Raw genomic sequence first — 12634 nt, forward strand, 5'->3', positions numbered from 1 at the left:
ATGACACCCAAATCCCATGAATGCATAATAAATGAAATGCCCAGGGGAAGGATATCCTTCCAGTTCAGTAAATAGTATAGTTGGAGGCTTTTCAAATCCCTCAGGTTTTGTTTACAGTGCTGTGTTTCATTGTTTGGTTGCATGTAATGATTCTGTAATTTGACCCAGCTATCACTGTTCTCACGGTGAGTATGACCCCATGATCATCAGAGGATGTTTCGCCCATTTATCTCTGCTTAGTTGTTTTGAAATGTTTCTTGATACTTAAAAACGAAACTGTGGAGAACAGTGTGCACACAATTCTGCCAAATTAAAATCACAATTTCCAAAGACTTTCATCTTTTTAAAAATTCAGGTTCTCTCAGAGAGAGAGGGTGGGGATCCAACAGGGTACACGACCTGACTACAACACCTTTGAAACTAGTGCAAGCTGTGAGGACAAAGATAAGCCATTGCCATCTGAATCCCACTCTGAAAATGCATCCGAATCTGATGGAGAAAGTGATCAAATGCAGCCAGTACAACAGCCTAACAAGGAGGGTAAGGAGTGTATACATTGCGTTCTCATTCTCTCTCTCTCTCTCTCTCTCTCTCTCTCTCGCGCTCTTCTCTCCCTCACTCACAAGCTCTCGCACTTCGCTTTCTCTTTGTGTGTGGGAGGCAGTTTTCAAATGTTTCCAATGACCAGCTGATTGTGTACATACTCCATTCGGTTTTGCTCACCAGCATGATTTGCATTAGGTGCTGATTTACTGCACATGTGATGGCTAATGTTAGCTGGTTATAATAACATACACCAGTGATGATTGGTTTGGAGAAAACATGATCTTGCATATGAAGGGTACCTTCCTTCTTAAAAATGTTTCTTTTTGATAAACCATTTTAAGTTTTTCCAATGTTACTGAACTAGGTTACCATTCGTTAAGTTTGTGGTTATGCATATGATTTGAATTAAAAACCTGAATTGTAACCTTACAAGTGCAGTTTTGAGAGCACTTTGACTACAATTTCTCAATTGTTCCCAAAGCAGAAACACCAGCTCAGTGTTTTTTTTGGCATGGCAGCTGTCTTGTTCAAACCATCCATATGCATATGAAATTGCAGAGGTGAGGTGAGAGTGAGAACCCTTGACATCAAGGGAGCATTGAACCAAGTGTGGCATTAAAGAGCGCTAGTAAAACTGGCATCAGTGGGTATCAGGGCAAACTCTTGCTGCTTAGAGTCGTACTTCATACATAGGAAGATGGTTGTGCTTGTTAGATCAATTATCTCAGCAGGATTTCCTCAAGGTATTGACCTAGGCCCAATCATCTTCAGATGCTTCATCAATGACCTTTGGTTCATCATAAAGTCAGAAGTGGGGATGTTCGCTGATAATTGCATAATGTTCAGCACCATTCACCACTTCCCAGATGCTGAAGTGCCCTACATTCAAATGCAATAAGATCTGGATAAAATCAAGGTTTGGGCTGACAAGTGGCAAATAACATGCACATCACACAAATATCAGGCAAAGACAAATCTAAATACAGCCCCTTGACATTCAATTGTGTTACCAGCATTGAATTCCCCACTGTAAACATCCTGAGGGTTACCACTGACCATAAACTCAACTGGACTCGCCACATATTCACAATAGCTACAGAGTAGGTCAGAGGCTGGGAAAACTGCAGCAAGTAACTCACCTTCTGACTCGCCAAAGCCTGCCCACCATCTCTAAGGCACAAGTCACAAGTGTGATGGAATACTCCCCAGTTGCCTGTCGGGTGCAGCTCCGACAACATTCAAGCTTGACACCATCCAGTACAAAGCAGCCCTTTTGATTAGCACTACGTCCACAAGCATCTACTCATTTCATCACCAACGCTCGCTAGCAGCAATATGTAATGTCTACAAGTCACACTGCAAAAAAAAATCAAAGATCCTGAGACAGCACCTTACAAATCCACAACCATTTCCATCTGGGAGGACAAGGGCAGGAGTTACATGAGAATTCCACCTCCTGTAAGTTCCCTTCCAAACCACTCACTACCCTGACTTGAAATATATCGCCATACCTTCACTGTCATTGTGTCAAAATCCTGGAATTCCCTCTCTACGGGCATTGTGGGTCTACCCGTGGCACATGGAATGCAGCAGTTGGAGAAGGTGGCCCAACAGCACCTTTCACGGGGAACTAGGGGCAGGTAATAAATGCTGGTCAGCCAGAGACGCCCATGTCCCACAAATGAATTTAAAAATTTTGCTAGTCTGGTAGTGTTGCACTTGACTGTTGTAGTATACTATTCCCAATGCAATATTAAAAGTTTCAGTAGTTAGAAGATGGAGAGATATCGTTAAAATGTAAGCAGTGCAAAATGATTCCTTGTTTTGAATTTGACAGTTCTAAATTAAGGATACCTCAGTAATTTTTTTCCAGCAAATCTAAAGGTTTTCTGTTAGAAAATGAATGGAGAAACCCTGCTAGCAAGGCAAAAATTAGAATTTGTCATTGACAATTTGTAAAGGGCTGACTATTTGAAGTTCTCAAAATTATTTATAATTCATAAATCACAATTATTCATTCCTGTCTAGTGCAAAAATAAGAGGAAAGGTGGCTCAACCTCAACTTGTGAAATAAACTAGGGATAGTATTAGATCCAAAGAAGAGTTACACAAAGTTGCCAAAAATAAAGTGGCAAATCTGGGGATCGCGAGTATTTTAGAATTCAGCAAAGGAGGGCAAAAACTTTTGATCAAAAGGGGCAAATAAAGTATGAAAGTAAAATTGTAAGGACATAAAAACTGATCATAAAAGTTTCTTTAAATAAGTGAAGACAAAAAAAACTTAATAAAGATAAATGAAGATCTCTTTTTAGGAAAAGTAAGGGAAATTATAATGAGGAACAAAGAATTAGCAAAGAATCAACAAAGTATCAAACAAATACTTTGGGTGGTCTGTCTTCACAAAAAAGAGCACAAATAACCTCCCAGAAATATTACGAAACTAACAGTCCTACAATGATGGAATTGAAGGATACTGGTATTGTGAAGAGAATGATGCTAAGAACCTAATGGAGTTAAAGATTGACAAAACACAGGGCCTAATAATCTACATTTCAAAATACTAAAGGAAGTTGCCCTGGAAATATTCGATACATTGGTGGTCACCTAAAGCAGTTCTTGCAGATTGAAGGTGGCAAATGTGACACCATTATTTAAAAAGGGAAGGAGAGGAAAAAATACGGAATAAAATTCAATTAGCCTAACACCAGCAATGGAGAAAATGTTAGTCCATTATGAAAAAATGTGGTGAGGAAACATTTAGAGATCAGAGATCAACAGGATGAAAAGCAAATCATGCTTAACAAATTTACTGGAGTTTCTTGAGGTTGTAATAAGTGGAATTGATAAGGGAGAACCAGTGGATGTGTGGTGTATTTGGATCTTCAGAAGGCTTTTGATATGGTCCTTCAGAAGAGGTTAGTGGGCAAAATTAAAGCACATAAAACAAGAGGAAATAAATTGGCATGGTTCAAGAATTGGTTGACAGACAGAAAACAGAACAGCAATAAATGGGCCTTTTTTTTCAAGTAGCAAGCAATGACAAGTGAGATACCATAAGGATCAGTGCTTGAGGCCTCAGTTACCCATGATTATTATCCCTGGATGAAGGAACCAAATGCAGCATTTACAAGTTGGCTGATGACGTAAAACCAATCAAGATTAAGAGTTGTGAGTATGATGCAAGGAGGCTTCAGGGTGGTTGAGACAAGTTGACTAGGTGGCCAAACACATAGCAAGTGCAGTGCAACATGGCTAAATATGAAGTTATACACTTTAGTGAAATAATACAGAAAGGATTAGAAGCTTTGAGCTATAGGGAGAGGCTGAATAGGCTGGGGCTTTTTCCCCTGGAGCATCAGAGGCTGAGGGGTAACCTTATAGAAATTTACGAAATCATGAGGGTCACAGTAAGGGTGAATAGCCATGGTCTTTTTCCAAGGATAGTGGAGTCCAAAGCTAGAGGGCATAGGTTAAAGATGAAAAGGGAAGTATTGAAAAGGGACCTGAGGGGCAACGTTTTCACACAGAGGGTTGTGTGTGTATGGAACAAGCTGCCAGAGAAAGTGGTGGAGGTCGGTACAACTATGAAATTTAAAAGGCATCTGGAGGGGTTCACGAAAAGGAATGGTTCAGAGGGATTTCTTTTTTCTTTATTCATTCACATTATGAGGGCATGGATGGCTAGGCAGCATTTATTGTCCATCCCTAATTGCCCAGAGGACAGTTCAGAGTCACCCACATTGCTGTGGGTCTGGAGTCACATGGAAGCCAGACCAGGTAAGGATGGCAGTTTCCTTCCCTAAAGGACATTCGTGAATCAGATAGGTTTTTCTGACAATTGACAATGGATTCATGGTCATCATTAGATTCTTAATTCCAGATATTTATTGAATTCAAATTCCAACATCTGCCCTGATGATTCAGACTCGGGTCCCCAGAACATTATCTGGGTCTCTGAGATGAGAAAAAATATCTCTGAACATATACAAAAAAGATAATTTTTAATTTAGATTTTAAAGACATTAAGGGGTATGGAGAGAAAGCAGGAATTATGGCAATGACTTAGAAGATCAACTATAATAATATTGAATGGTGGAGCAAACTTAAAGGACCAAATGATCAACACCAGTTTCTTAGTTTTCCTCTTTTGTTTCAAGAAACAATCAACCAGGCTCAAGTTAAAAATTTGACCAATACTAAACATCTGGATTTATGCAGCCACAACACTTCTTTGAAAAAATAAAATCAACACTATCCAGGGTGGAACGGTCACTTTGATCAATGAATGGAGAGCAAATGCGTTTGACTGAGGAAGGGTAATCTGTTGTGAAAGCTATTTTGCAGTAGGTGCTGAAGTTTAAAAATTACTACCTAATTTGTGAGAATTTTATAGCTTCTTAAAAGGCAGTGGATGCAGAATCTCTAAATGTTTTTCAGGGACAGGTAGATTTTTAATGACCAAGGGAATTAAAGATTATTGGGGAGTGTGTGACAGTGCAGAGCTGGGGTTAAAATCAGATCAGTTGTGATCTTATTAAATGAGAGAAGTCTCAAAGTGCAAAGTATCCTGTTGTTGTTCCATATAAATGATTTGGTTGTGAACATTGAAGGAACGGTTAGTAAGTTTGTAGATGACACCAAAATTGGAGATGTAGAGGACCTTGAACAGAGGGGCCAATGGGCTGAGGATTGGTAGATGAAGTTTAACTTAGATAAATATGAGGTGCTGCATTTTGGAAAAGCAAATCAAAATAGGACTTCTACACTTTAAGATAAGTTCCAGGGGTGTGTTGCTGAACAAAGAGACCTTGAAATGCAGGTTCCTTGAAAGTGGAGTCACAGGTAGGTCGGATAGTGAAGAAGACATTTAGTATGTTTGTCTTTATTGGCCAATGCACTGAGTGCAGGAGTTGAGAGGTCATGTTGCAGTTGACCAGGACATTGATTAGGCCCCTGCTGGAATACTGTGTGCAATTCTGGTCTCCCTGCTTTAGGAGGATGTTGGATAGGCGATGACCTAGTGGTATTATTGCTGGACTATTAATCTGGAGACTCAGGTAATATTCTGAGGACCTTGGTTCAAATCCCACAGTGACAGATGTTGGAATTTCAATTCAATAATAATCTGGAATTAAGAGTCAAATGATTACCATGAAACCATTGCTGATTGTTAGTAAAAAAACAAATGGTTCTCTAATGTCCTTTTAGAGAAGGAAATCTACCATTCTTATCTGGTCTGGCCTACATGTGACTCCAGACCCACATCAATGTGGTTGACTCTTAACTGCCCTCTGGGCAATTAGGGATAGGCAATGAATGCTGATCCAGCCAGCAATGCCCACATGCCATGAATGAATAAAAAAAACTTGAAAGGGCTCAGAAAAGATTTCATCATCATCATAGAATCCCCCCAGTGTGGAAACAGGCCCTTCGGCCCAACAAGTCCACACCAAACCTCAAAGAATCTCACCCAGACCCACCTCCCTGTAACACACCTAATCTACACATCCCTGAACACTACGGGCAATTTAGCATGGCCAGTTGACCTAGCCTGCACACCTTTGGACTGTGGGAGGAAACTGGAGCACCCGGAGGAAACCCACGCAGACACAGGGAGAATGTGCAGACTCCACACAGACAGTCATCCGAGGCTGGAATCAAACCCAAATCCCTGGTGCTGTGAGGCAGCAGTGCTAACCACTGAGCCACAAAGATGTTGCGAAGGTTGGAGGGTTTGAGCTATAGGGCAAGGCTAAATAGACTTGGGCTACTTTCCCTGGAGCATCAGCGGGTGAGGGGTGACCTTAGAGAGGTTTATAAAATCATGAGGGGCATGGATAGGGTGAATAGACTGGGTCTTTTTCCCGGGGTGGAGGAGTCCAAAACCAGAGGGCATAGGTCTGTTTCTGTGCTGTATGTCTCTGACATTGTGACTAATATCCTAATCTTTTGTAAATGAATTAAATAGGCAATATGTTTCTGTATTCTTTTTCCAGAAATTTAAAATAGCTCTTTACAAATTGTCAGTGACAGCTTCTGATGTTTGCCTTAAACTAATTGTGTTTCACTCAGTTCTTTCAAAAATATGCTGGAACAGGGTTAGAGAGATCCTCTATTTTGAATTGTCAAATTCAATAAAAAAAAAGGAAGGCATGTCACACAGGAATAAATCCGTACAGTTTTGATTGCCAGGGTCTGTTCTTCAAAGGCACTCACCACTCCCTGATCAAGAAGCGTCTGGCATAAAGGAAAGGAAATTGGGCTTTTTTCACAAAGAGCCAGCTCTTGATGGCCTCGCTCCCTTTTCACCATACCTGTGGCCTGGGATCTAGAACTGCCATTCAATAGACTTTGCTGCACTGTAATTAGTGGCAACTCACAGCAAGAGGTATCTCTGACCAGGGTCCTTGATTACAAGGAATGGCAGACCTCTGCCCTGTCAAATTCTCTGCCTTAGTAGAGTGTGGTAGAAGCTGTTTGACTATTATTAAGGAAGACATGGACGCTTTTTAGAAAAGGGAATCACTCTAATGTTATGTGGGGTAGCTGGGAATGTGGAATTCAAAGCGCAAACATATTAGCCAAGGTCCTATTGACTGTCAGAATGGCCTACTTTCTCCTAGTTTGTGTGCGCGCAAATTCCTGAGCAGCACATGGTGCAGCAGGTCTTCCTAGAAAAAGATGACATGAGGCTCTTGCTGTATCCTGTGACTTGGGATAAAATTCTGGTCTGTAATTGCTCTTAACTCCTTTATAAGACAAACAATTCTAGCTTTCATAATCCCTCTGCATAAATGACTCCCTTCAGCCCTGGCATCTCTCTGTTAAGTCATTTATGCAACTTCTCTAAGGCCTTTACATCCTCTATGACATATTGACAAGTGCTTACACATAACTGAATTTTTTTTTCCATCACCCAAGTATTGACTTTTTTTTTAAAATGTGGTGACCCAAGTTGGAGATAATAGTCTACTGGGGTCTGATCAATGATTTATTTTAAATATAACCTTTTGGGCTCTATTTGTAAAGGCAAAGATCCTGTCCGTGTCTTGAGTAGCATCATTAATTTGACCTGCCACTTTCAAAGATTTTTGTGGTTGAATCCCCAAATGCTGTTCTATTGTTCAGCTTATATTGCCAATCCTCACACTTTTATCAAAAACACACCATCTCCTATTTCTTCTCATTAAATTTCAACTTCCAGGTCTCTACCCAATTCTCTGAGTTCCTCTTTGAGGAAACCTTGTTGTGTTACTATGAATTGCAATGATTATCCTCTGCCAAATCCAACGATATTATCTTGAGAGAATTAATCATCAGGACTTCAACTTGCCCAGGCTATTTGGCGTCGTACTTGAATAAATGCAGTCTTGAAGTTGGTGAGCTGTTTAGACTTGAAGCCTGCTTTGATTAAATTTCATTGTTAATACTGTTCACCTTTTTATTTCCTGTGTGTCTTTTTACGACATGAGCTGAAACAGTTGTCTACTACTTAACATTTATCTGTAGGGTAGATTTTTATGTTAATTTATGTTATGACTGGTAACCTGGAAGAGTTGATCACATCTTCTTTACAGAATCCAAAGAATTTAAAAAGGTAGATAGACTGTTTTAATATGATCTGCAGCCAAAAATGAATGATTACCTGAAATGTTCGTGCAAATTCTCTCATCTGCAACAATTAAACTTCGTACACACGTTGTCCTATATTGACAGTATTAGGCATTTTGGTTGCATTGATAAAGGCAGGTTAAATATAATCCAATCTTAAGAGAACAGTGCACTGAGATTACAATTTGTATTACCTTGCCTGGTATACATATTCTGTTATACATTGTAACATCCAACTTTTATTCAATAATAATGCAGTATATTATTGGCTGTCCACCATTCTGCATTATGTAACTGAGTTGCTATCCCTGTTTGTGTTAAGGCTGTATGTATTTCAATTTTATAGGTGAGCACATGCAGGTAGCAAGTCTGATGTCTGAAGGGTGCACTGTGACCTCATGCAGTGGAGAAGGGCTTGTGAGTGATGGGACAACCACTGCACACTCTCCAATAATTCAACCTTGTAATGTTGAAGATAGAATGAACTATGATTCTGACTGTGAGGGAAGGCCAAGATCACCATCAGCAAATGATGAGAGAGCGGTGAGGACCATGTGTTATGCTGTGCCATTGTTTACCATGAAATTTGTTTACCCTTTATTTAAGGAGCATTTAAGTCAGTCAGTCAGTATAAGCAAGAATAATCTTGCAGAAAATAATAAAAAAAACTTTGATATAATGTGATGTTAATATTAAACTCTCCCAAATCAGCATATGTTCACTGATTTGCATGGAATTTCTTTGATAACTAAATGGCCCATATACAGATGTAACAAAACCTGAACCACGTACAGACTTGCATGGAAAAGCTGCAAATAGCATTCACCAGTACTAGAGTGTGGTCATCTCCAACGAATGAGGCTCTTGAAATGAAATTACATTATTATAATAGTTTGAGTCTTTCACCACCAACCTCCTGGTGGCCACTATTGACCAGAAATAACTCAACCAGGCACACAAATACTGTCTGCAAGAATGAGACAGAATCTGGGTACCCTGCAGCAGGTGAATCAGTTCCTGATTCCCCAAAGCCTTCATGCTATTTAAAAGGTACGTTCCCGGAGCCTAATGGTATAATCTCCACTTGCCTTGATGCATGTAGCTCTACCAGCACTGATGGTGCTTTGTGTGACCAAGGACAAATGGGCTGCTTGATTAACAGACCAACATGCCTCCTAACCACCTCTATCTCTGGCAAAATGTGGTGCCTTCTTCAAAATGCATACAACAACCTACCATGGCTTTGAAGCACCTCCCAAAACTATGATCTCCACCACCTAGAAGGGCAAAGGAACAAGGGAAAAAAGGATTTTGAAGGAAAAATTGTTCCATCACTTTAATTGAAAACCAGAACAAGTTCACGGATCCTTAAATCTATTTGTACTTCCATTCCTTACAAATTAACACCACTTCCAAATTCTTCTCCAGGTCATTCACTATCCTGGCTTGTCTATATATCTTGCTGTTCTTTCACCATTGCTGGGTTACAATATTGTAACTCTCTAAGTCTCAGCACTGTCAGCACGCTGCAGCCATTCAAAAAGGTGGCTTGCTCCTGCAATCTCAGAGGAAATTAGGAATGGGCACCAAAGTCCTGGGATTGAACATAATAAGGTATAGCATTGATTAAATACAGAACAACATTCCTTCTATTTTGCTGTATTGTTAAATAGATATACAGTTCTTTAACTAGATATAGATGGAAGCTCTCTCTACCGTGTTCTAAAAATGTTTGTTTCTGTTCATGGAGAATGCTACAAAGCTGTATTTCTTTTCCATTGAGCTTTACCCCAATGCTGTAGATGGACTATCTTATTACTATGTACCACAGTCTGTTTGGTTTGGGAAACACCTTTAGCTTCACAGGGTGCAAAGCCACAAGTAATTTTCAGTTCCCTCACACAAATTACGAAACTTGTGAGCTGTTAGAGCTTGACAGCTATGTGAAACTCAGTATCATCCGTAGATTGTGGAGAATGACTTTTTCAGTTAGCACACAAGTGAAGTTCTGACATCTTGAGGCAGAAAGTGGCATTAAAAGACAGCGATCAGCAGGATTAGTGCATGTAGAATTAAGGCATCAAACTAAGGTGCTGAAGTTGTTGGAAACTTTTGGTAGTGTTAATTCCACTTGATCAGAAATCCCAAGGTGCCAACTTTTGTATACTTAAATTTTAAAAAGTACAGAAATGGATAGATATACAAACCAATCAATTGAAATTGATAATGCAGGGGGCAGTATTTTTTAAGGAAGGGTATTAATAGTGAAACATTGGAAACAAAACTGAGGGAAGAGGAAAACTGGGCTGTGTAACTCGAACAGGGATATTGAGCAACACATTCAGTAATGCTACACATTCAGTTGCAAGTTCTCATGTACACGTGCAAAATGAAATGTGTAGTAAGTCCTGCTAATTTACTATTAAAAGCTATTTAAATTAATTTTAACATTGTACTGGTGCTGTTTTGTTTATGTTGTTTCCATTCCTCCACCTACCCTGGAGAAATCAATAGAAGGAGTCTGTATTTTCACAAAATGCAAGGTGAATTGAACAATGTTAATTTAGAGATGAGAAGTAAAATTATATCAAGCCGAAGCAAGTCAGTGATGATATGTTGTATCTTAACTTTGTAGGTTTGAGGTTTCTTGACGTAAAACCTAGGGTCAGTCACCAGATATCCACTTCAACATTTGTGGGTAGTTGCCAGTTCTGTGGTAGGAACTTTGGTGACTTGGGAAAAGATGTTGAACTCTCAGTTTGAAGTTAAGTAAAAGTTTATGACAGAGTTAAGATTCAGAGAATTGGTGCCTTTTGCCCCGACCACAGCCCGATGTCGGTAGTAATCTTTGCTACTTGTGGCTATTCCATCCGGACTTCTTCCTGTCTATACACTGTATTTTTTAAGAAATTAAATAATCTTAAAACCAGTGGTTCACCAATGAACTCACTATTTTGATGCATAGAATCATAGAGATTGACAACACATCTGCGCCAGTCAAAAATAACCACCCAACTATTCCAAATCCCTTTTCCAGTTGTTGGCTACAGGTTTATTTACTCTGGCATCACGAGTGCTCATTTAAATACCTCTTAAATGTTAGGAGGGTTTCTGCCTGTACCACCCTTACAAGCACTAAGTTCCAAATTCCCACCAGCTTCTAGGTGAGAGAGTTTTTTTTCCCCCCTCACATCTCTAAATCTCCTGCCCTTTACTTTAAATTTATGAACATTGATCCCTCAATGAAGGGGAAACATTTCTACCTATCTACCCTATCTATGCCGCTCATAATCTTATACATCTTAATCATCTCCCCTCTCAATCTCCTCTGCTTTAAGGAAAACAACCCCAGTCTGTCCAATCTCTCTTTGAAACTGTCCAGCCCAGGCAACATCCTGGTAAATCTCTTTTGCACAATCTCCGGTGCTATCACATCCCCCCCCTAAAATTTGGGTTCCAGAACTTGGCACAGCACTTTATCTGTAGCCTAACCAATATTTTATACAATTCCAGCAAAACCTCTCTGCTCTTAAATTCTTAATCTTGACTCATCAAAGTAACTATATGACATGTTGCCTTAACCATCTTGTTCATTTCTCCAGATGCCTTAAATGACTGGTATATATGCATACCAAGGTCACTCCGATCCTTGGTACTTCCTAAAGTGTTGCCAATCACCAGATGTTCCCTGCTGTGTTTGTCCCATCTAAGAGCATCATCTCAAACTTATCCAATTGAATTCCATTTGCCACTCATCAGTCTGTCTGACGTGCCCATCTGTATCCTTTGTTTGGAGGGATATGGGCCAAGTGCAGGCAGGTGGGATTATCATTTGGGGTTCTGGTCAGCATGGACTGTATGGACTGAAGGATCTGTTTACATACCGGATGACTCTCTAACCTCTTGCAGTGTAAGGCTGTCCTCCTCACTGTTTATCGCCCCATAATTTTTGCATCGAGTGTAAAGTTACTGATGGACCCTCCAAATTCAAGTCTAGATAATTTATATAAGCCACAATCAGCAAAGGCCCCAACATTGAACCCTGTATGAACCCACTGGACACACTTTTTGAGTCAAAGAAACACCTCTCAACCATCACACTTGGCTTTCTGCCACTCAGCCGATTGAGGATCTAATTTGCCAAATTTCCTTGAATCCCGTGGGCTGTTACCTTTGCTATCAGTCTCCCATGCAGACTATCAAAAGCATTGCTGAAGTCCAAGTAGACCACTTAAAGCATTGCCTTCACCTACACACCTGATCACCCCATTGAAAAATTTAATCAAAATGGTCAGACGTGACCTGCTTTTAATAAAACCATGCTGACTGCGCTTGATTAAACCATCCCTGTCATGTGCAGATTAATTCTATCCATCAGTTTCCAGTAGTTTTCCTACCACTGAGATTAGACTGATTGGCTTATAGCTTCTTGGTTTATCCTTTGCTTCCTTCTTGAATAAGAGTACCACATTGGCTG

The 12634-nt window shown here is 39.9% G+C and overlaps 1 protein-coding gene across 1 annotated transcript in view; it reads left to right on the plus strand.

The window, feature by feature from the left end:
* Positions 1–12634, plus strand: part of cnksr1 (connector enhancer of kinase suppressor of Ras 1) — a 75844-nt gene that overhangs the window by 46927 nt on the left and 16283 nt on the right. The window contains exons 11-12 of the mRNA XM_048557679.2: positions 356–540; positions 8504–8700. Of these exons, the coding sequence (XP_048413636.1) occupies positions 356–540; positions 8504–8700 (382 nt within the window). The remainder of the gene's footprint in view (positions 1–355; positions 541–8503; positions 8701–12634) is intronic.

Source organism: Stegostoma tigrinum, chromosome 24, assembly GCF_030684315.1.
Source record: "Stegostoma tigrinum isolate sSteTig4 chromosome 24, sSteTig4.hap1, whole genome shotgun sequence".
Taxonomy (NCBI): domain Eukaryota; kingdom Metazoa; phylum Chordata; class Chondrichthyes; order Orectolobiformes; family Stegostomatidae; genus Stegostoma; species Stegostoma tigrinum.